General features: G+C 60.2%; 3 protein-coding genes across 14 annotated transcripts; 1 reads left to right on the top strand and 2 right to left on the bottom strand.

Moving 5' to 3' along the window:
• Positions 1-2522: 2522 nt before the first annotated feature.
• Positions 2523-5879, bottom strand: GNGT2 (G protein subunit gamma transducin 2). Of its 3 annotated transcripts, none has more exons than XM_047081088.1 (4): positions 5704-5879; positions 5174-5325; positions 3570-3670; positions 2523-3193 (listed from the first exon to the last, which is right to left on the bottom strand). In XM_047081088.1, the coding sequence occupies exons 1-4, from the start codon at positions 5877-5879 to the stop codon at positions 3068-3070; spliced, it is 555 nt and encodes a 184-aa protein (XP_046937044.1). In that variant the 3' UTR covers positions 2523-3067. The 3 variants fall into 3 exon arrangements, with proteins under 3 accessions (XP_046937044.1, XP_046937046.1, XP_046937045.1); XM_047081090.1 differs by lacking the exon at positions 5704-5879 and adding an exon at positions 5589-5692; XM_047081089.1 differs by lacking the exon at positions 5704-5879 and adding an exon at positions 4040-4140 and having other exon boundaries at positions 5034-5267.
• ABI3 (ABI family member 3) lies at positions 5878-16158 on the top strand. The gene is made up of 8 exons (XM_047081076.1): positions 5878-5994; positions 10556-10723; positions 11786-11962; positions 13319-13404; positions 13532-13627; positions 13817-13974; positions 14482-14613; positions 14982-16158. The coding sequence occupies exons 1-8, from the start codon at positions 5878-5880 to the stop codon at positions 15143-15145; spliced, it is 1098 nt and encodes a 365-aa protein (XP_046937032.1). The 3' UTR covers positions 15146-16158.
• Positions 15788-22631, bottom strand: PHOSPHO1 (phosphoethanolamine/phosphocholine phosphatase 1). Of its 10 annotated transcripts, none has more exons than XM_047081079.1 (6): positions 22530-22626; positions 21915-22048; positions 21163-21261; positions 19258-19370; positions 18299-18420; positions 15788-17607 (listed from the first exon to the last, which is right to left on the bottom strand). In XM_047081079.1, exons 4-6 carry the CDS (start codon positions 19300-19302, stop codon positions 16722-16724), a joined length of 1053 nt encoding a protein of 350 aa, XP_046937035.1. In that variant the 5' UTR covers positions 19303-19370; positions 21163-21261; positions 21915-22048; positions 22530-22626; the 3' UTR covers positions 15788-16721. The 10 variants fall into 10 exon arrangements, with proteins under 10 accessions (XP_046937035.1, XP_046937034.1, XP_046937037.1 ...); XM_047081078.1 differs by having other exon boundaries at positions 22398-22622; XM_047081081.1 differs by having other exon boundaries at positions 22419-22622.
• Between the last annotated feature and the right edge of the window lie 71 nt (positions 22632-22702).

The following is a 22702-nucleotide window of genomic DNA, read 5'->3' as shown; positions in this document are numbered from 1 at the left end:
CCCGGATCTACGGGACTGAGGCGGGGACGGGGGGGCTTAGATGACGCCCAGGCACCCCCCCCCAGCTCATCATCATGCTCATCGCTGACCTCGTGAAGGTTTGGGCATGCGGGGAAGGAATGCGGCCACCAGGGCACCAACTAATAATTCCTTTGATGCTGATAACTCCTCGGCCCTTTGAGGCCCCTCCTGGCATCCGGAAAACAGACGGAAGGGGGGCTCGGAGCGGATGGCTTAGGGATCTTCTGGTCGCTCCCACACCTCGGGGTGGACGGGACGGGTGTGAGAGGAGCCAAGAGCACACCCGGGGCACCTGGGCAGTGTGCCCTGAGAGCAGGTGCGCAGAAGAAGCTGCTGCTTTGTGCAGAGCCCTGTCCAGGGTTCAAACGCCCCAGGAATAACGGTTAGAGTCACCCCGCGACCGAAGGCTCCAATCAGTGAGATTCCGCCTGGAGGTAGCAGAGCAAGGACCGGGCGGGTGGAAGAAGGAAGCCACAGCCACGGGGCCTGTGGCCCTATCGCCGTAGCCCCCACCTGCTTTTCCTTTCCTACCGCTAGAACCTTCTGGAGTGTTCATCCTCCCCCCCCGCCTTAAAAAAAGAAGAGTTCTTGGGGCTCCTGGGTGGCTCAGCCGGTTAAGCGTCTGACTCTTGTTTCGGCTCAAGTCGTGCTCTCACGGTTGGTTGGGTTCAAGGTGCGTGGGTTCAGGCCCCACATCGGGCTCCGCGCTGATGGTGCAGAGTCTGTTTGGGATTCTCTACCCACCCCCCTCCCCGGCCCCTCCCCCCCCCCTCGTGCTCGAGCTTTCTCTCTCCCTCTCAAAACAAGTAAACATTTTTAAAAAATTAAAAAAAAACAAGAATTCTCGTATTTACGTCTTTGCCCTTTCTCGTCCCTCTTTTCCTTCTCCCAGGCCGGGTACGTTGCGAGTGGCTGAATTAATTCGAGGCTGAATCACAGAATGGCGAGGTGGGGTCGGGAGGGAATTTTCAGGATGGCCTGGGGAAAGCAGTGGACCCTTCCCAGGAGGTCCTGGATTCTGACCAGCGGCCATGACCTCACCAGCAGGCCCTGGGTGCTAAGAGAGCGGGCAGCCCCAGCGGGATCACTGTGTTACGTTGGGTTTGTTTTCCCGTGGGTGACCGTTCGGTCATGTCTGGTCATCTCCCAAGCCAGGAACTCGTCCTCCTCGACAGCTCCCTCTCCCTCGGCCACCACTCAGCGAGGTGTCAGGACCTGAAAACCTTATTTTACCCAAAGAACTCCTCACCCCCATCTCCCCGCTCTAGACCTACGACGGCCAACGCCCCGGGTCCAGTGATCATCTCCTTCATTGTCTCTCTGTCTCCGTGCTTTCCCGCCTTCAATCTTGCCAAACACGTTTTCTTCTAACTGCAAACACCCGCCAACCCGCTCCCGGCAGCTTGGTGGGTTACACCGAGACCCCTCTGCTCACCTCCAAGCCCACATCTCTAGCCGTGAACTCCAAAGCTCTAGGCCCCTCTCTTGTTCCCCCCTGGACCCTGCTTCGGATTCTATGTCTCTGTCTCTGTCTCTGTCTCTCTCTCTCTCTGCCCCTCCCTTGCTTGTTCTCTCTCTCCAAAATAAATAAATAGACATAAAAAAAAAAAAGAATATGAAATAAACCATGACATCATGAGGCTATCACCTCCTTCTAGAGGCCTTTCCCTGTTTTCCCTCCCAGGATGCAACTCACTCATTCAGCTAGATTAGGCTGTCCTCCTCTGGGTCCCCTCATCCATCCCCCCCGCTGCCCCCACACGTTGCACTGAGCGCCCTGTATCACGTGAGTCCGCCTGTGGCTCCCTAAGACCGTAATCTCCCTGCTAACAAGGCCCAGGAATCAGCATCCTCCTTCGTGGGGTCCAGCCTCCCTTCTGCGAGGCAGTTCCTGTCCCTTGGCTGCTTAATGCCTTCGTAGGCCTTCTGCTGCAATGAGAGTGAAGAACAAAGTTCTTGGCTGCGCGCGCAGAAGGTTCTTGAAGGCTTGACCCCCTTCTCCCTCTTGGGCCTCTGTCTGCCCAGTTCCGCCCCGCTGCCCACCGGCCCGCCACAGCTCACGCTGACCTTGCCCACAGGCCTGAGTGTCTGCGCTGTGCTCCTCCCTACACCGCCCTTGACGTCCCCTCCCGCTCAGTTGCGCCTAATTGCACACCTTCTCCGCTAAACTCCGTGAAAACAGGAGCCACGTGAGCGTCGTCATTCTTCCCCCCTCGTGCCCAGCACGGAAGAGACACTCAAGAATCTCAACTACAGGGGCGCCTGGGTGGCTCAGTCGGTTAAGTGTTCGACTTTGCGCTCCGGGCCGTGATCTCACAGGTTCGTGAGTTCGAGCCCCGCATCGGGCTCTGGGCTGACAGCTCGGGGCCTGGAGCCTGCTTCAGGCTTCTGGGTCTCTGTCTCTGTCTCTCTGCCCCTCCCTTGCTTGTTCTCTCTCTCTCTCCAAAATAAATAAATAAATAAACATAAAAAAAAGGAATATGAAAGAAATCATGACATCATGAGTTGCCAAGCTCTTTTTGTCCTCAGGCCCCTCTGGGGCGATCTAAAGTGACTAGGGGGAGGACCAAGGGATCGGACACACGACGGAGAAGAAGGACCCCCCCCCCCTCCCACCCATCACTCCGGCCCTGAACCCAAACTACTCTGAATAGGAATGCCGGTTTGCGGAAGACAGTGGGGGGGGGGGGGGGAGACAGGACGGCCCTGTGGTGGCCCAGATGTCTCTAAGGATTCCCGTCTCGGGTCTCAGGGTGTCGCACGCTCTTCAGACCCCCACCGCACAAGGTGCCAGCTGCTGAGCCAAGGAGGCTCTCCTCAGAGGGTCTCCAGGCGGGACCAGCAGTGACCCAGCAGGTGGAGGAGGGGAGCGTCGAAGGGGTCGGGGAACGGACCCCCAAGTGCACGGCCAGGTGTCTTTACTCATGCTGTGGCCCAGAGACGGTGAAAACTGCCTGGCTCCCTGGGCGTCCGGGGACACTCGCGTCCTGGTGGAGAGTGGGGCTGAGGAGGGACGGACGTTCAGGGCAAGGGGGCCCCAGGGCCGTCAGCTTATCACACAACCGCCTTTCTCCTTGAAGGGATTCTTGTCCTCGGGGACGCCTTTGAGAAGGGGGTCATTTCCTGCTTCAGCCTCCACAAAATCCTTGATTTCCTTTCCCGTCTTGGAAATCTGTGAGGAAACAAAAGTGTGGCCCTAGAGCCCTTGTTTGTCTGTCCGGATCCGTGATTCGCTCGGTCCAAGAAAACAGGTCCTGGGCAGGGTGGGGACAGAGGCTGCAGAGGGAAAAGACCAAAGGGACAGGCAGGGGCTGGGGGGGTGAGTTCTTGCCTCCGAGGGGCGCTGGCCGGAGCTGGGGAGGCCCGCCAGGCCGCGGGCCTCGCTCCTGGCCACCTCCATGGGGCTGACCCCCAGCCTCCCTCTGCGTGCTATCTCTCCTGCACCATCCACCCCACCGTCTGTCCCTTCTTCCTGGGGTCCCGGCTCCGAAAGGACCGGGCTGTGGTGGAGAAGAGAAGAGGGGCAGGGGAGGGAAGACGAGGCTTACCGGAACTCTTGTGTTCTTCACTTCCTTCTTGAGCTGTTCAACGTTCATCTTCAACAGGTCCTTCTCGCTGAGCTCCTGGGCCATCCTGCCCCCCGGGACACCTGGGTCCCGGAAAGGATCGCGCAGCTGGGATCGCAGTCCCCGTGAGCCCTCTTCCCTGCCCTGCCCTGCCCCTCACCTCAGGCCCTGCGTATTCACACCCTAGACTCCCTCCCCATCTGCAAAATGGGTATAATGATGGTACCCCCCCTCCTTGTATGATTTTTGCGAGTCCTAGGAAAATAAACGCATCTCAAATATTTTTAACGCTCTGGCTGGCGCATAATGAATCATAAACGCATTTATTATGATGACGAGAGTTGCTGCAATCAGCACCATCACGACAGGGTCATCGGGAAGGCCTGCTAGGTGCCTCACCTGAATAATTCTAAGACTAAAGCCCAGCCCAGCGCAACCTCAGCCCCTCTCACCTGCCGGGAAAGAATGTGCACTTCAAGTCCCCGACTCAGACAAGACGGTGTTTGAGCTTCCCCCGCTTATCGGCTGGAAGTCTTCAGATAAAGCAGATGGTCTGGAAGCCAAAACCTCTGATGCCTAAGCTGATCAGGGGCTCAGGGTTCTAAGCCCATCCACTGGCCTGAGCCTCCAAGCCCTCACTGCCCCTGGAGCGGATACCCTGCCCCGTGCACCCGCCCTGCTCCCTTAGTGACCCTCCTGGCTTACAACCAGTCCTCACCCTCCGGCCCGACACACTCCCCTCCCCGTGCCTTCTCTCCCAAGCCCTCCCCTCCCCTCCCTCTGAGCCTCCTCTGAGCTTTTTCCTCTCGGTGAAGCAAGTCCTAGACCAGCTCCTAACGTCCCTCACCCAAGAAACGGTGGTGTCTCCCCCTGGAGCCCTGCGATGACACCTCACAATTTCCTCCCAGCTCGTCCAGTCCTTCCTTTGCTTACTGAAAACAACAGACTCCTCACTTAGGAGGCTGTGCCTGCCAGCACTTGGGGCCACGGCCACCTCTAACGCCCGGGTCCGTGCTTCTTGGCCTTCACGTGTCCCTCTGAGCCCTGAGTGCGGGTCTCCCTCTCCAATCGCTGAGCACGGGGCCCACATCCTGATATTTCTCTCGGCCTCCTTCCAGAACCCCCTAAGGGCTATGCTGTTTCGTAGGTCCTGAGCTCCGGCTCAGGCCGACACCTGTCCCACGACAAAGGGACCCTGTCGAGAAGCAGATGCCGGAGACACCAATATGGCCAGTAAGGGATCCTCTTCTTCTCCTCCCTCTGGGTTGACACAAGGGGCGCTGGAAGGGGCTGGGAGGAGGCTGGGGTCCACCCTGACTCCCCCCACCCCGGCTCCAGACGCCGAGCCCCACCCCCAGCTGCGAGCGCTAAGAATTTAAGGGCAGGCCAGGGCCCTGCAGGCCTCCAGTCCAACCGCCCTGTTCACGCAGGATGGAAAGCACGCACCTCTTGAGACCAGCTCGCTGCTCTGTCCGCCGATGCTTCCTGAAATCCACCGGCTAATCTGGACCTTACACCTGGTGCTTCTCAAAGCCAACTCCTTCCTGTTGTCTAATCGGAGTCCCTCCCGCGTCATCTCGTCTTACCTCCATCAGGCACAGGGCATGGGCCCCAGGTCTCCCTCACACATAAGCCTTCAGAGGCTTGGGAACGCTTCTCAGGGGGCCTCTGGCTGTGTCTTCCCGGTGTCTGAGCCGACTCCTCTCGTGCTGGCTGTGTTCCACTGTTGCTCAACACCCTACGGCCCCCAGCACGACTGGTCTCCATAGCCTCACCACCCTCCACTCCCCAGGCCCTTGGTGACTCATCCCTGAGCTTCCCAAGGAAACCCCCACCCTCTGCCCTTTCCTCCCCCTTCCATGAGTGGAAAATCCACCTCCACTCCCCAATCCCCCCAGAGCAGGCCAGCCCCCTTCCTCCTCCGTCTCCCACCCCACCCCCACCCCCCACCCGCCTAGCGGTTTCCTCTCCAGGCCCAGGGAGCAATCACAGCGCCCCGACCTTGGCTTCCTCTGCTGGGAGGGATTGGGGGGCTGGGCTCCCAGAGGGGCCCCTGGCTTCCCCCTTCCTCTGGGCAGGGGGCAGAGAGTCTCAGGCCCAGGGAACAGGGACTCACTTCCTCTTGTCCCGGAATGAGCCCGCCTGCCCTTTGCAAGCAGGTTTGGGTCTCTCACGCAGAGGAAACCAAAAGCGGTGGGGGGGGGGGGGGAAGGGAGAGCGACCAATCAAGGACAGGGTGAGGCGCAAAACCGGCCGGCTCCCAGGGGAGCCAGCCAGAGGCTGGGGGGCCATGGCCGAGCTACAGCAACTGCAGGAACTTGAGATCCCCACGGGCCGGGAGGCCCTGCGGGGCAACCACAGCGCCCTGCTGCGTGTCGCCGATTACTGCGTGGACAACTACGTGCAGGTAGGCAGACGGGGCACAGGCCCGAGGGGCCCGGAGCCCACCTCCAAGGCAGGACCACGGGAGCCATTCTGACAGGTGCTGGCGCGTCCTGGGGCCCGGCTGGGAAATACTCCACCCCAGGCCCCGGCTTCTTTCCAGACCCCCGAAACTTCAGCTCTGGTGCTGTGCTACCCAGCCTGCGCCCACCGCCCCCCCCCAGGTCCCTCCTCTCTCCGGGCGCCTCAGAGACGCCCCGGGACAGGCCACTCGTCTCCTTCCTGGGTCCCGCTCGCACCCACAGGCCCAAAGCCTCGTCCACATGCAAATGCTGTCATCGTCCTTCCGTTCGCAGGCTGTCTCCAGGTGAGACCTCAGAACTCTCCAAACAGTGAACTTGAGAGAGACCGGGGAGAGAAGCCTCTCCCTGATATCTGAGTGAGAGGAGACAGACCTCCAAGGCCAGGCTGGGTTAAAGAGACGGGGTCTGACGCAGAGGCAGGGGAAGGACAACGTGATGGCTGGGAGCCGTCTCCCGGCCAAAGACGACCATCGTGGCGTTTTAGAACAGTTCCCTACATTGTATAGTTGTTCCGAGACCCTCAACGTAGATTCGTGGATTGAGGGAAGAAGGGCGAGGGAAACTTAGCAATGACTGAGCACCTCTGTGTTTTCATTAATGCTCGTAAGCGCCTTATGAGACAAGTAGCGTTATTCCTCTTTCGTAGGTGAAGAGCCAGCAGCTCAGGGAGGCAAGGTGATTTGTCCAGGGTCACCCAGCTTGGATGTGACAGAGCTCGGCCTCGGCCTCCCGACTTCTGAAACCGGGCTCTCTCCTTTCCCCCTTTCGCCTTCCCTGACATGCCCTATGAGGCAAAGCCAGCTCATTCGCACTGGAAGGCCCGGGGACCTCCCGGCGCGGTCGAAGTGTTGGAAAAAAAAATAATAATAATAATGAAAGTAGCAAGTGCTTATGGGAAAATGGCAGATTAAAGAGGGTCGATGATAATAGCAGTTAAAGCGCTCTGCACCCTTCCTTTGCGCAGGCATGTGGCCCGCATGGCCTCTGTGGGTCCTCACCCCCCCCTCCCCCGTCCTGAGAGGGGAGAGGGGCTGTCACTTTACAGCCAGGAGGCTGAGCCTCAGAAAGCCGAGCTCGCTTTCCCGAGGTCTCCAAGCCGGTGGCCGAATCCGGATGCGAACCCAGAACTCTGACTCCAGAGCCCATCCCCAAACCTCTAGGTGAATGGGCGGCCCTGAGAAATAATCGGTTTGCGGAGATGTTGAGTGACCCGTTTGTGGAGGACACGGACCGTGTAGCTCGGAAGGCAGCCTGGTTCTCGTGGTGCTGGAGGGCATTCTCTTCTGGATGAGGGCAGAAGAAGTTCTGTCCGTTCCTTCAGTAGCCTCTGTGCACCCCCAGGCCCTTTCAGATGGGTTCTCGCTTCTATTCACCATGCGCACAGGGGATTTAGGGGTCACCGAGACCTGAGTCCGATTTTTTTTCTTTTCTTTTTTTTTTTTTTTTTTTAGTGTTTATTCATTTTTGAGAGACAGAGACACAGAGCATGAGTGGGGGGAGGGGCAGAGAGCGAGGGAGACACAGACTCTGAAGCAGGCACCAGGTTCTGAGCCGTCAGCACAGAGCCCGACGTGGGGCTCGAACTCACCAACCACGAGATCATGCCCTGAGCTGAAGTTGGGCGCTTAACCGCCTGAGCCACCCAGACGCCCCGACCTGAGTCTGGTTTCTAACTCCACCGCCTACCAGCGGCAGGACCCGTGGCAAGATACCCTCTGATTCTCACACCTTTCTTCGGGAAGGTCACACGGGTTCAGTTGTGATCATGGTCAAAGCAGGTAGCCCGGCACCTGGCCCTTAGTGGGGACGGGGGGGGGGGGGATAAATGGAAATGATTACCATTGCTGTCATCACCACCGCCATCATCATCATTCATCGGAACGATGAAAGGCACAGGCAGATAATGAAAGTCAATTCGAGCGAGGTGAAGCGGCCCTTGTAAAAATACCGAGGGCATCGAGAGCCCTGACCCAGGTCAGAGTCCCCGGACCCCTGCTTCCTTCACGCAGAACACTAACTAATGGACCTCGGTTACCTTACCTGGCCTCTTTGAGCATCTCGGTCTGGGGAGCAAATGCCTATGAGGGGCTTGGGCAACTTCTCAGAGCTGCTCTTTTTTTTTTTTTTAATTTTTTTCAACATTTATTTATTTTTGAGACAGAGAGAGACAGAGCATGAACGGGAGAGGGGCAGAGAGAGAGGGAGACACAGAATCGGAAGCAGGCTCCAGGCTCTGAGCCATCAGCCCAGAGCCTGATGCGGGGCTCGAACTCACGGACCGTGAGATCGTGACCTGAGCTGAAGTCGACGCTCAACCGACTGAGCCACCCAGGCGCCCCTCAGAACTGCTCTTAAACCAGGCCTGGTTCCCATGCCCTCGGGCCTCCCCACCGCCCCCTCCCTCAGCCCCAAGGCCCCAACCAGGTGTCAGGAAACCCGTGGGGAATGGGGGAGGGCAGGCTGGGGTCAACTGCAGAGTTCTCGGTCAGAGTCCACTGAGTTTACAGACAAGGTAATTTGCATCATGAATGAGCAGCGGGCCATGAAGGGGGATCTCACACCCTCGTACCTCCAGGCCCGACTGTGGGCCAAGCCCAAACCAGGGGTCAGCAGGTATCCAGGCCCCAGCCTCCCAGAGCTGGGCCCAAGCAGGCACTGTGCTATCTGGGCTAACCGTTCCACACATCGGTCCTAGCAGGGGACCTGGGGGGAGGAATCTGGGTGGGGACCAAGGAGGAGTCGTCATTGCCCCATTCTGGGCCTTTGTGTCCTCACCTGTTAAAGAAAGGTCTTGAACTAGAAACTAGACCTGCTATCCGTTCTGGTTTAAACACCCCAGGTTGATTTCAGGTTGATTTCTTCGCCTTTTCAAGGCTCTTGGTGACATACGCTGATGAGGTGTAAACTCCGGGCAAATGAGTAGCTGCTGGAACAGAAAGGCAGGGAAGGGCCGCCCACAAGGATCTGGGCCTGCCCTTTGACTCCAGCCTGGCTCAGGCCACCCTGGAGGCGTCCTGCTCTAATGGGTTCTACGCCTTCTCTCCGCCGACGGGCCCTGAGGAGCACGCAAGGGCCTTTAGCAAGGGGGCAGCATGGTGCAGCCTTGTCCGTCAGTGCTCGGGCCTGGCCCAGACTTGCCCTGGACTCACCCCTACCCCCTAGAGAGGGGGACAGGCTAAATCACAGCAGTGTCATGATCTGACCTGAGATGAGGAAGCTGCGTGGGGAACCAAATAACAGAGAAGTTTTGCTCCAGCGCCCGTGGTCTGACGGGGCACTGAAAACAAAACCAAACAAGCAAGACAAAACAAACAAACAAGCAAAACCCTCTTCTGTCTTCGGCCATTCCCTGCCCACCGTTCCACGGCTGACTGGCAGTGTGACTCCGGCCAGCACCTGGCACAGCGCCTGCCATGCACTAAGGAGATGCCCAGAAAGTGTTTGGGGTCACAGTCAATTCATGACTTAACTCACAAACGCGTATTTATTAAATCTCGTCTGTGTGTTGGGCACTGTTCCGGGGCAGGGTACGGAATAAAACAGACAGGCTCTCTGCCTTCACCGTGCTTACGTGTTAGTATACGGGAGGGCGGATGGGAGGGGGAGCTAGGTAATAAAGTAAATAGATCAATCATTTCTGACAGTGCTGGGTGCTATGAGGACAAGGCTACAGGGGAAACACGGAAGAGAGCCAATACAGAAATAGGCTAGGAGAATCTTAAGGTGGTAACAAAATATGTCTCTAAGGAGCTGAGACTTAACAATAAGGGTCCTGGCAACAAGTACGGTAAGTGCAAAGGCCCTGAGGTAGAAACAATCTTAGCTTGATCAGGAACAGGAACCTAATGGCCAATGTGCATGGAGGGGGGGGTGCGTGAGAGGGGGTGGCAAGGGATGAGGGGGGACAGAAAAGCAGAGCCCACCCTGTGGGGCCCTATATAGGCCATGGTTGGAAGTCTGGATTTACCGGATTATCAGTGTATTGTTCCCAATACGCTGAGGGAATGAATGAATGAAGTCACTCGCCTCTGGGCCTCAGTTTCCTTGTCTATAAAATGGACTAGGTCATTGGCTCCCAAACACCACCCCGTGGACTGGAGAAAAACAAGAAACCCGAGAGTCACCTGGGGAGCTTTTAAAGGCACAGACTCATTGACCGCATTTCCAGACCTTCTGGTTAGAAGGGCTGGGATTGGGGCACCCGGGTGGCTCAGCCGGTTAAGCTTCCCACTTCGGCTCAGGTCATGATCCTACGGTTTGTGGGTTCGAGCCCCGCGTCGGGCTCTGGGCTGACAGCTCGGAGCCTGGAGCCCGCTTCGGGTTCTGTGTCTCCCTCTCTCTCTGCCCCTCCCCGTCTCTCACATTCTGTCTCTCTCTCTCTCTTTCAAAAAGAAAGAAAGTTCAGCCCCCCCATTCCCTCCACCCTCTCCCACCCTACCCGCCCAGCCAAAGATCCAGCAGAATCCTTGGGCTGGCTTCAGACCAGGGCCGTGTGCGTTTCAGGCCACAGACAAGCGGAGGGCGCTGGAGGAGACCATGGCCTTCACCACCCAGGCTCTGGCCAGTGTGGCCTATCAAGTAGGCAACCTGGCCGGACACACTCTACGGATGCTGGACCTACAGGCGGCCTCCCTGCGGCAGGTCGAAGCCCGTGTGAACACGCTGGGCCAGGTAAGGGGCGTGTGGGAGGGCCTCTTGCACCGGCCCCCCATTCTTCAGCGCCCCCTCCGGCAAATGCTCTTTCTCGCCTTCCTCCAAATGCCTTCCTCCACCACAGAAGCCTGGCGCTTCCCAAGCATTTTGAGCCTCCTCCTCTCTGGTTATGTCTCCGTGCTGGGCCTTGCTGCCCTCCCAGACTAGGGACTCCTTGAAGGCACAGCTTTTTCCTGCTCTGAACTCTCGCCGGCGCCGTAGGCAGCAGGCCTGACCGACCCCGGTTGGCCGTACAGGACAAGAAAGAGGAAGAGGGGCCTTGTTTGCGTCTCAACCCCGGGGTGGTAACGGGCTAAGTTGTCCTAGACCCGAAGTGTTTGCTGGGCAAGGCCGTCTTCGGCCCTGAAGACAATGCCACCACGAGACAGTGGCCCCCCCCCCCCCGCCCATCTAGCACACTCACCCTCCTCCTTCCTTCCTGGATCCCTGGCGGAGGAACTGCCCCATCAACAACACGCTCAGATCCTGGCTGGCCCATCACCCACGTGTTCACGGCGGGGTGTGTCTTTTCCTCCCCCCCCCCCCCCCGCCCACCCTCGCGGACCGGAGTTCCCACCCTCTCGATGCTGTGAGTTGCCCCACAGAACATTCCAAGAGGAAGCGAATTCACTTATCCGTCCCCCCAAGAGAGTCAGCTGATACAGCCTCGATTCTCCGCCCCCTCCACATGGTCCACACCGTCCACCTCGGCTACCGAGCCAACCCGGGGCCCCGGTCTCTTCCCAGCATCTGCAGGGATGCCGGGTTTTCTCTTTTCCCCTGGATCCTGCTCTAGCTAATAATAACCCTCATGCTCTTCCAGCAGGAAGTCTCTCCAAAGTGGCTCCTTCCTCCCCTGGCAACCCTTTTCCCAAATGCCACGTGGCCTGGGGGGAGAAAATGTACTCTTTCTCTGGATCTCTCGGCCTCGCGTGGTCCCCACCCCCACCCCAAGTCTCTATCCTCCTCCTCCCTTAAGAGGAAGGGCACTGGGGCGGAGGCCACCTCCCCCCTCTGTCACCTCAACCCCTGTCGTGGCAGATGGTGAGTATGCATATGGAGAAGGTGGCCCGAAGGGAGATCGGCACGTTAGCCACTGTCCAGCGGCTGCCCCCTGGCCAGAAAGTCATCGCCCCCGACAGCCTCCCTCCCCTCACGCCCTACTACCGGAGACCTCTCAACTTTGGCTGCCTGGATGACATTGGCCATGGGATCAAGGTAGAGGGAGGGCCCCTCCTCTTCCCCACAACCCACCCTCTCCTGTTCCGTGTCTCCCTTCTCCCCGGGCCCCCAGTTCTCTTCCACGACCATGTTCTTGTCCCAACCCGCAGCCCTTTTTTCCCCTCACTCTCTGAAGCCATCACCTTAGCTGGACCCCTACTCTCCGAGCTCCCCCCGCTCCTTCCCGGCCCCTCCCTCCATGGCCGGCTTTTAACCCTGTCCCCAGATGGTCTGCTGAGGGTGGGGTCTGAGCAACCCCCTTCCGTGGGGGCTGGGTGGGTGTGAAGGGGAAGAGGGGAAGGGAGGATGTCAGGGGCGTGCATGAGAATCGTTCCCCAGCCACACACAGAGAACAGCAACTTCCTCTGTCTGGAGGTTTGAGGTCACCGCCGAGCACTCACCCAGGGGGCTGCCGTGGGGGTGGGAAGGGGCGGGGATGCATGCGGCCACTCAGAGGGGACCTGTGAAGCCAGGGGAGCCCGGCCACTGACATTTTCTGCTCGGCTCATCTCCTGAGAGGGGGGAGAACACACACGGTCCATTTCGTCAACATGCCAGGCTAGCTTAAGGCTCCCCTGGATCTAAAGGACCTCTTAACACCCTTAACGGCCCGTCTCCCCCAAAAGGGGAGACGGCACTCCCTCCTCCAGCCACCAGGCCTCCCCACCAGTGAGTTCTCCTCATTGTCCAGCTTCGATTCTTCCTTTGCGCCTCAGCTCGGGTCCTTTTTGTCTCGTGCCTCTCGGAGTACAGCAGAGGGCAGCGTTCCCCAGGTCCGCGGACTTGGCGACACCCCACCAGTAACGTGTGGGCTCGCCCTTGGCCTGTGTGCACTTTAAACGCCCTGCCCCTCTCTGTCCTGAGCCGCCCAAAGCCAGCTCTGCAGGCCCATCCAAATGACGGGTGGGATATTGCTAAGTGTGATGGTCCCCTCCGCCCCCACCCCACCCCACCTCCTGAGCCCCGCGCGCGCCTGCCGGGTTAGGATCTATCAGAATTAGAGACCACCAAGCTGGCCACGGAGATGCTTTGGGGAGCGAGGTGCGAGGTGCGGATGCTAAGCTGGTTGGAGGAAGTGGCCGTCAGACCGCGTCTGCTCAGGCTTCCGTCGGGCCTGCGGCCCGGACTAGAGGCCTGGGGCCCAGGCAACAGCGAGCGGGGCGTGGGGGGCGGGGGTGGGGGGGGTGGGAGAGGGGGCTGGGAAGTGGAAGTGGGAACTTGCTGTGAAGGCGCTCTCCCTCCCAGTTCTCGGTGCCTCTCCCTCATTTCCTTTCTGGGACCAGGGAGGGTACTGGGGAGGGGTTCCCATAGACGTCAGCCCTGTCCCCTGCTTCCCCCCCCCCTCCCCCGCAGGATCTGAGCACGCAGCTGTCGCGGACGGGGACCCTCTCTCGAAAGAGCATCAAGGCGCCTGCGACGCCCGCCTCCGCCACCCTGGGGTGAGGCCTCGCCATCCTCAAACTTCCTCCTCCGCCAGCTGCCCCCTCCTCCTCCCCGCACCCGACCCCCGCTCGCCCCGGAAGCCTTCCTGGCTCCCCTGACGGCACCCCTCCCCTCCGCCGCCAGGAGGCCACCGCGGATCCCGGAGCCGGTGCAGCTCCCGGTGGTGCCCGACGGCAAGCTCTCCACCGCCTCGTCTGCCTCTTCCCTGGCCTCTGCAGGGTGAGCCCCACAAGTCCAAGTGAGGGGGTTGAGGGGGCCCCCTACCGGTTGTCAGGGGGACTACTAGGGTCCAGAGGACTCTCATCACAGGCCCCGGGGCTAACGACTGGAGGGGCGGGGCCAGCTGGGGGATGCTGTTAGGGGAGGTGTCCCCCAACCTAGCCGAGCTCCGCTTTCTCTGGACTTCAGCAGCGCCGAAGGTGTGGGTGGGGTGTCCGCGACCAAGGGGCAGGCAGCACCCCCACCCCCACCTCTCCCGAACCCCGTGGCTCCACCTCCTCCACCGGCCACCACCGAAGTCTTCCTGCCGCCCCCTCCGCTGGAGGAAGTGTCCCTGCCCCTGCTGGGTAAGGAGCCCCGCCCTCTCCTGGCTCCACTGTCGGGGGCGGGGCGGGGGGGGGTCCTCTTCTCACCTCCTAACACCCCACCCCACCCCACCCCTATCCCCCTGCATGGAATTGGCTCGCCTCAACTCAGCGCCTGCTTTCTACCGGGCTCTATGTTCAAGCTTCCCCTCCATTTTCTCGCTTGACCTTAACAGCCCTACGAGGGTGTTCACACTCTGACTTAGCAGATGCAGTCGGGGCTGACAGGTTAAGTTAAGTCGCTTGCCCCAGGGTCACCCAGCTCAGTGGCAGAGCCTGACGGCCGCACTCTGCTCAGTATTTTTGTGTTTGCTGAGCGCCTACTGCATTCTAGAGACCCGGCGGGGGGACCGTGGTGGTGGAAGGCTGGAGAAAGATGACCTCAAATGGGTAGATCCTGGAGCCTTGCTTGCCAACAGTGAAGTTTTCTGGGGCCAGTGGAGGGGGTTCCCGGTGCATATTTGCAGGCTCTCTGCTTTCCCCTCCCAGCACCAGAGCTGCCCCTGGACCTGCCCCCTCCTCCACCCCTGGACGTCCATGAGCTGGGATTGCCACATCTGCCCCCACCAGGCTTCGGGCCAGAGGAGCCTAGCTGGGTCCCTGCTGCATACCTGGAGAAAGGTACCTGACTCCCGGGACTGGGGATCCCCCCACCCCTAATACTCTAGAATCTTCAAGGGTGTGAGCCTGCTACACACACACACACACACACACACACACACACACAGACCCTATTTGCTGATGAGCTGACCGAACGTTCACCCAGGAGTGGTGAACCAAGCTGGACAGACAGGCAGCTGGCCCGGCACTGAATATTAATCGGGCTGGGGAGGGGTCCCAAGAGTTTTGGAGAAGACACTCCGCCCCCCATCCCACTCCCTGCAGCCGCCTCCCCTAGACGTTGCCTGGAATCCCGTCCAGGGGCCCCTGCACCCCCCACGGTAAGGCAAGAGGCGCGTCTCACGGCACCCTCTCCTCCCGCCCTGCAGTGGTGACGCTGTACCCATACACCCGCCAGAAGGACAACGAACTCTCCTTCTCTAAGGGCACCGTCATCTGCATCACACGCCGCTACTCCGATGGCTGGTGTGAGGGCGTCAGCTCGGAGGGGACTGGATTCTTCCCAGGGAACTACGTGGAGCCCAGCTGCTGACACTCTGGGGCTTTCTGAGCTCCTGCCCGGAGCACTGCGCTGCGAGCCTCTTGAGCTCCAGTGCAAAGTCAGCTCCAGAGTCAAGGCGGGACCCGGCCTGCCCACCTGTGAGCTGTGCCCGCCCCTTCCCCCTCCTTTCGGTGGTGGGAAGGGGTCCTGGGGAGAGAAGGGATGTATCCGAAGGCCTGCCGCAGACAGGAAAGAACCGGAAGCCAAGGACTTTGGTGATCTTGTCCACAGAAGACCCACCCCTCCATGCAGCATTGAGTGCCAACTTTGAATAAAACTCTGATGACCTCCTGGTGATTGCCCCGCAGGGCTGGCGGGCCAGAGAGGAGGGAGTTAAATGCTCCTGCTCATTATTGAGCCCCCCCCCCCTGCTGCCGCTGGCAGCAGTCTGTCCCCGTCTCTTCCGTCCTCGTGAGGTGGCCCCTACGCCAGCCCCCTGGTGTCCCCTCTGCATTGACTGAATCTCCTTTTTTGGACCGTTGCTCGATGTGTTACTGTTCGGGTTGGGCTGCCCGAGCCGGGCGCTCTTCCCAGGGTGGGGACCAATTCCCCCGCTGACGTGGGGCTCTCTGGGAGCAGGGGTCGCCTCACCCTCACCCTCCGGACACCGGCGCGAGAGACCTCAGTCAGCTCTTTGCCCGTCACCTCCTTTATAGCGGTAGAACACCAAAGAGGGAGGAAGGGCTTGGCTTTCGCTGGCTCTGCTTGAAAACATCATGGCTTTCTGTTCCATACGGGAGGAGGGGGGCGCAGAGGGCTCAGCCCGCGGGGCGACTTTGGTAAAGTCCCTGGTCTTTTGCTGCATAGACGAGGCTGGGGTGAGAGGAGGAGACACCGTCGCGCGCGGCGAGGTCCCTGGCTGGAAGGACCCGAGCCGGACGGTGCGCTACCTCGTTCCACCACCAGGAGGCGACTGTTCCCTCTGGCTTTTTTTTTTTTTTTTTTTCTTCCCCCTTTGGGGAGGCTGGCAGGGCGGGCGCGGGAAGGGGGGCAAAAACGAAAAAGGGTGTAGTGTGGGGACGCAATAGGTGAAGCGAGATCTAGGCCTGAGGCCCTCGGCAGAGGGCTTCCTCTCTCCCCGCCGGGACTGCGGCGCGGCCGGGAGGATTTCGGGACCGGGGTCCCCTTGACAGAAGACTGGGGGAGAGGGAAGGTTTCGCGGCCCAAGGCAGCAGTGAAAGCTGTGGGAGATGTTCCTTTCCCCCACCCCGCCAGGGAACCCCTGCCTCTCCGTTCGGAGGGCGAGGTCTTTTTGGAAAACACTGCTGCCTTCCAGGCATGCGCACCACCCCGGTGGGGGCCAGACTCCAGAATTTAACATTGCAGTGGAACTGGAACTGGGTCGGGGCGGGGGCGGCCGAGCCGGGTTAACTGCATAGATAGGGACGGCTCCGAACTCTCTCCCCCAGCCCCCAGGTGGACGAGCCCGGAGTTCCCGAAACTCCCGGAGGGACATACCAAAGCGAAAGGGAAAAGGGAGTAGGCAAACTAGGTTTTGTACTTCCCGATCTCCCCGCCCCCACCCCGCCCCCTTCTCCGCCCGGGCGCCCCCTGCAGGCCGCGGTCCTCAGCACGTCTTCAGCACCTGTTGGAGGTGGAGGCGCACGTCGGTGGCCGTCTCCCAGGGCACCACGCCGGCGCGGAAGGCGCTGGGCTCGGCCTTCTGCGCCTCTTGGATCAGGCGGTGCATGGGGTAGCCGCGGCGCGGGAAGGCCACGTCGCCGCCCGCCAGCAGCCCCATGGGGCAGAAGTCGTTGGCGCCGTCGCCCACGTAGAAGAGGCGCTCGAAGTGCACGCCGTCGTGGGCCCGCTCGCGCAGGTAGTCGCTGAGCACCTTGTGCTTGCACATGTTGGCGGGGCAGCGCGCGCAGCTGTGCGTGTGGAAGGGCCGCAGCGCCAGCAGCCCCCGCGCGTCGGGCCCCGACGGGTTGCTGAGGATGCGGCGGAACAGGCCGTGGTGGCCGGCGGCGCGCAGCGCGCTCTCCACGCCGAAGGTGTTGGCATCCGAGATGAGAATGACCTCGAAGCAGGAGCCCTGCTTGGCCACAAACTGCAGCAGGTCGCTCATGCCGGGCGACAGGGGCAGGGCCTCGTAGATGGCGCGCAGGTCCCGCGGCCGCACGCCCTGCTCGCCCAGGTACTGGAAGACGCGCTGCATGTACTCGTTGTAGAAGCCCTCGCGGTAGGTGGCCCGCAGGCTCTCGGGCAGCCGCTGGCCCGGCGCGGCGCGCACGATCGAGTCGTCGCTGTTTTCGTCCACGATCGTCTCGTCGAAGTCGAAGGTCAGGAGGAAGCGCGGCGCGCCCTGCGCCGCCATCCCGCCGTCCTGGGAGCAGGGGGGAGAGGAGCAGGAGGAGGAGGAGGAGGGAGCAAGCGAGAGGGGGCGCGGCGCGAGCCGGCCGGGGAGAGGCTGGTTAGCGGGCCACGGCCAGAGGCGCTGGCACATCCAAGACCTGAGGAGGACCCAAGGCTGGTTAAGCTGGGCGGAGTCCCCAACGCCGCCGCCCTCTCCCCAGCCTTCCCTGCCCACCCCGTCGGCACCTCTCTGCGAACTGTGCGGGGCGTCTGGCCTCAGAAGACCATCCTCCTCCGGACCCCAGGAGGGCGTCCTTGGCACCTGTCTCTGCTACTCTCATCTGGGGCCACTGAGACTTAACGGGGTCAGCTTAAAAGAGGGGAAGAGCAGCTTCCAACGGGTCACTCCTTTGGGGAGGTTTCTGGACGAGGCCGTTCTGGAGGCTCCCAGGGACCCCGGTTGTTGGTGTGGAGTCCTCTCCGCACCCTTCTTCCCTGACAAACACAAGCAAGGGAGGCTGGGCACTCATCCCACTGAAGCAGCCTCCTCCTTCCCTTTTTGGGCCGTGCCCCCTCGATGGGACTGTGGACAATAAGGAGTGTGGCGCCAGGGAACGCTGTTGGTATCATCCAAGGCATGTGGATTGCGAATGCCAGGTCCTTGAGCCTCGATAGGAGCCAAGGGCTGCCAGAGAACTGGAGTTTAGCTCTTGGAATAACCAGGCCGGCGAGGTGACCCAGGACGGCTCTCTGGGCGCTGTGGCTAGCGGGGGTCCAAGGATGGGACACTGCTTCTCCAGGGAGTTTCTAGGGCCCTGTGCTGACAGCTCATCGTCACTAATCACTTGCCAATTCCCTGGGAGGAACACATCAGCGGGTGGGGTTTCTGCCAGAGTCCGAAGGAAGTGGGCACCAAGAGAAGCAGTGGGGCCTGGGGAGGTAGGAGCTTCCCGAGCCAGGCTGCGACATACCTGGGAGACAGGTGAGGGAGAGGAAAGAGAGCAGCGTGGCTGAAAAGGCAGAGGGGAGGGGGAAGGGGGCGGGCGGGCGCCTGGCAGGGAAGGAGAAGGCTAGGGGGAGGTCGTGCCAGGGGAGCCTAGAGGCGGACCGGACAGAGAGACAGAGTGGGGATGGGGGCTCCGGGAAGTGGGGGGCCTCGGGCCAGCGTCCCCCACCTCCAGAGGACATGGGAGAGGATAGGGGACAACAGGGCATGTGTGAGGCACAAAGAAAGGCAAGCAGATGGAGACTGCAGAAGCCCTCAGAGGCCTGTCCCTGCCACCTTGCCGGCCCGCCGCGGTACATGACCGGGTGGCAGAGAGCAAATCGCGTGCAGCTTCAGAATATCCGCCACGCTGCCTTTCTCCCGCCTGGCCTCCCACCCCAGTTAGTCCAGACGGGCCCACTCTTCCTTCTGGTTTCTTCCTAACTCGCTCTCTGATATTCCTGTGATGCTTCTGGCCCGGCCCGCCTTGTGGAACAGAAGTCCAAGCTCTCAGTTTCGGAGCTGGGATGTGAACCTAGCTCTCTGCCTCCCTAATAGAACTGTCCCTTTGAACTCGTCCCTAGGGTCACCCTCTGGTCTCACTGACATCCATCTGGGAGTCTCAGGGGCCCAGGATCCCTGGAGTTGAACATGTAAATAAAGCCTCAGGCCCCCACACCTGGGATGGAAATTTCCAGGGATTAGTGGAGGCCCAGGAGAGACGAGGATAGGCCAAAAAGGGGCTGGATAGGGCTCCTTCCACCGCAGCAGGGGAAGGGGGCTGAGGCCTCATCCTGAGAAATCCCCAGAGGGACCCACTTACCCTAGACAGGCATCGGAGGCCAGCAACTGGAAAACACCCACTCATCGTTGGTACATCACCCTGGGCACCGCCTGCAGGGACTCTGTGGGGCCTCCAGCCGTCGTCCAGAGCTCCTGACAACCACACAAGGTCTGTTGGAGGGTGCCCGCAGCTAGCTTTGTTTCCACCACGAATGCCGGCCTGCTTCCGTCTCCTCTGCTGAGGATGAACCACCCCCAGGGGCTCCGTAAAAACCCCTCAAATAGACACAGTTCTCCCAGGCGGCCAAGCCCTTGCGAGGCATCGTCTTCACAACCCCCCCCCACCCCGCCCCGGCAACATTCGAGAGGTTAAAGGTGACATTATCGGAGACCCAGAGAGAGGTGAACCGACTTAAAGGTCACTCCCTGTAAGTGGCAAAGACAGACCGCGAAACCAGAACTTGGCGTCTGAGGCGAACGTGCCCCAGGCTGTGCTGTTTCCATGGGGAACCTGGTTCACGAACTGCTGGCCACAGCCTTGCGTGCTCTCTGCCCTTAAAGGGGGAGGGGCAGGTGACCAGGCTCATTGTACCACAGGTGGCCGGGTGTGGGGGCAACAGGACCCCTGGGCATCACAGGTGATCAGAGACTGGCCTCCCTGGTGCTTTCAGAGCTTGGCAATCGGCCAGGAGTCAGTTTGGAATTTCTGCGGGGCTTTGCTGTGTGGCTCTGGGGACAGGGTTTAGCTTTGTGGGGGTTTCACCAACTCGGCTACAGAGGATGTCACCTACAACTCCCACTGCCTCCCCATGCCCCATCCCTCCGCTCTGCCCCTGGGGTTGAATGAGCGACTAGAAGAAGCTGGGCCGGATCTGGAAAAATATTGAGAACCCACGACTAGCCGCGCAAAGGAACAAGTGTCTGGCTGGTTGCTGCCCTCTGGTGGTGACAGCAGATGACACTGGAAACCCCTGACTTTGTCAAGGTGACACTCACCCCAGATCATCCCAGAACATCAGGGAGAACCTCTTGCCCCCAAGACAGAGACTGGGACATCCCAGCAACAGGACACAGGTCAGAGGGACAGGCCGTGTCACCTCGAGCCACCCCAATCCCACCCCCCCCCCCACTCCCGAACCGTAGGTGCACTGAGCCCTTTTGACAGGGATGGATGTGGGTCTCAGCCTTTCCCTTAAGAACTTTTAATCTAGGAATTGGGAAAGGCAGCCGAAGCCGAATGGGGCAGGGGGCAAAAAAGGGAGGCGGTTGGGGGGGAGGGATCAAGAAGATGGGGGGGGAAGGGGAGGGAGGCATGGGGACGTTGGAATGGCATGTTTTGGAGGATGGGAGGGCTGTCCCCAGGCCCTATCTGGAGGGAGTTCCAACCTTCCAGAAGCCTGCCTGATATCCTGTGTCTGTCCCCAGGCCTAGTTCATTGGAGGAGAAAGGTCAAGGGATACCCCTCCCGTGGTAGAAACAAGCAGGGTCAGACACAGACACATGCCGCGCCGGGCACGGGGAGACAAGTGAGCGGGAAATACAAAGATACAAAGAGAACACGGGCTGCTCAAGCAGAGAGCGACTTTCATCCCATAGAAAAGGGTCTCCTTGTGTCGGTTGCCCCTTGTTTCACTTTCTTCAAAAAAAAAAAATTTGGTAGAATATTCTACCGATTTTCAGTTGTATACAAAACTTATGCATCAGAGCAAACGATACAGTTACATGTTTTTCATCTATTCAGGGAAAATGAGTTGAATATTTACTCTTTGGTGAACTGCCTTCATTTCTTTTCGTCCCCAGAGCAGAAAGCCAGGCATCCTGGGTTTCTTCCCCCAGAAGCTGAGCAGGGCCAGGCAGCCACCCCCCGCCCTTACCCCCACAGCAAGCAGAGGGTCCCAGGCCCTCCTGGGATCTCATTCTCATGACGTTCAAAAAGCGTACTCACCTCTGGCGGCTTTGTCCTAAGTGACCAAATTCTTTTGTGGTCACCAAAAAGAGTCCCTCAGAGAAAAGGGAGACGGGGTCTCTGAGCTTCTCCAGATGGCTAGAGCAGAGAGAGGAGAGAGGGGGTTTCGTTAAGGGTGGCAGGGGGTCCATATTCTAGTCCCCTCGAAAAGCGGCGCCTGCCTACCCGATTCCGTATCAGATCACCGGATTCCTCCTTGCTCCCTCCTGCCTTTTACCACAAATGCTTATAGATGACATTTGTGGGAATGGGGTGGCAGATGGGGCAGGGAAACAGGCCCCTCTTTGGCATGGGCCCTAAGTTTGAAAGTCCCCTCTTAATGAATGGGTGGAGCTCACAGGACAGGCTTTCGGGACAGTTTCCCCCAGGAAACGTGCCGAAGAGAGATGGGGGTGGGGAGGGAGGACCCTGGAGATATCATAGTGACAAGCCCCCTGCCCAAGACCGAACCTTCTGGTATCAATCACTAGGAATTGGATGTCACAACTAAGCTGAGGTTTTCTCCCTTTCCCAGGCAGTATTCCCAACGTCACCATGGTCTCTTCCTTCTCGCTACCACCAGCAGCAAATAGGAAAAAACCCGAGGCCCAGAGAGGTCAAGCTAACATCCTGGAGGTCGCACAGCGTCAGGTTCAGGATTAGAACTTAGGAGTCCCTGGTGGCTCTTGGGACAGCGGCAGCCAGAGAGCGTCCCCTATCGCCCCGGAGACCCCCTTGAACTGTGAGCTTACTGTTCTGACTAGCTGGCGTGATGACCTGTAGCCCCGGTGTCGGTGCAGAAGCTGAGACCAGGAGCCTCCTCTGGGCTCACCCTGCCTGGGTGGACAAGCTGGAAGGGGATCCTCAGTGGACAGGGAGGTGGCAGCTGCCAGTGGAGTGGGGGGAGAGATATTTTTAGAGGTGGCTGGAAAGCAGGCACTCTGGCACACCCCCAGCTGGCGGGTGCTTCGCTCCAATGCGGGGCGGGGGGGGTGCGCAGCTCGGGGAGCCCAGGGGGGCTCGTGGGTGGCGGGGAGCAAGGGGGGGCACAGATTCCTTCGCTTTGCCCGAGTAGGGGACAGAGGGCTACCCGGGCACGAGGTTCCCGGGGTAGCAGAAAGAAGGAGGACTCATTTCTCCGCTCCAGGGGCTCCCCCCACTGACACGCGTGAAGGAGCGCCCTCAAACTCCACACAGCCCCCACCCCGCACTGGGACCCCAGCCCTCCTCTGTACCTCCGGGAGCGCAGGACTCACGCGGGGAGCGGCGGCGGCAGAGGTCTGTCCCGGCTTAGTTTGGAGTGCAAAGAGTGGGGGAGAGGGGCTAGCTGAGGTATCTGGGCGCAGGATGGGCTAAGGGGTGCTTACGGGAATTGGAGGGGACGCGGTGTCTTGTCCACCCCCGGATTTCTGGGCTCCGGCTCACGAGTCCCTCCAGTCCCGAGGGGCCGTGGATGATGTGCGTCTGGGCCGTCCCCTCCACCTGCCCCCCATCCCCCCCCCCCCCCACCACGGGCTGCCGCCGCGTCCCCTTTAAATGC

This window comes from Lynx rufus, unplaced genomic scaffold (genome assembly GCF_022079265.1).
Source record: "Lynx rufus isolate CCGP_SWC_20201006 ecotype Redwood Valley unplaced genomic scaffold, mLynRuf1.p SCAF_18, whole genome shotgun sequence".
NCBI classification, from domain to species: domain Eukaryota; kingdom Metazoa; phylum Chordata; class Mammalia; order Carnivora; family Felidae; genus Lynx; species Lynx rufus.
Note: the sequence above shows the minus strand (reverse complement) of the source record. Positions and strands in the feature narration are given on the sequence as shown.

Coding starts and splice junctions, on each gene's coding strand:
- ABI3 (XM_047081076.1), top strand. CDS start 5,878: ATGGCCGAGCTACAGCAACTGCAGGAACTTGAGATCCCCACGGGCCGG. Junction 5,995..10,555: donor GCGTGGACAACTACGTGCAG/GTAGGCAGACGG, acceptor TGTGCGTTTCAG/GCCACAGACAAGCGGAGGGC. Junction 10,724..11,785: donor GTGTGAACACGCTGGGCCAG/GTAAGGGGCGTG, acceptor CTGTCGTGGCAG/ATGGTGAGTATGCATATGGA.
- GNGT2 (XM_047081088.1), bottom strand. CDS start 5,879: ATGGCCCCCCAGCCTCTGGCTGGCTCCCCTGGGAGCCGGCCGGTTTTG. Junction 3,671..5,173: donor ATGCCCTGTGCCTGATGGAG/GTAAGACGAGAT, acceptor TCCGGGACCCAG/GTGTCCCGGGGGGCAGGATG. Junction 3,194..3,569: donor TGAAGAACACAAGAGTTCCG/GTAAGCCTCGTC, acceptor GTTTCCTCACAG/ATTTCCAAGACGGGAAAGGA.
- PHOSPHO1 (XM_047081082.1), bottom strand. CDS start 19,302: ATGAGTGGGTGTTTTCCAGTTGCTGGCCTCCGATGCCTGTCTAGG. Junction 18,421..19,257: donor GCCTCCGATGCCTGTCTAGG/GTAAGTGGGTCC, acceptor CCTGTCTCCCAG/GTATGTCGCAGCCTGGCTCG. Junction 17,608..18,298: donor GTGTTCCTCCCAGGGAATTG/GCAAGTGATTAG, acceptor GGTCCTCCTCAG/GTCTTGGATGTGCCAGCGCC.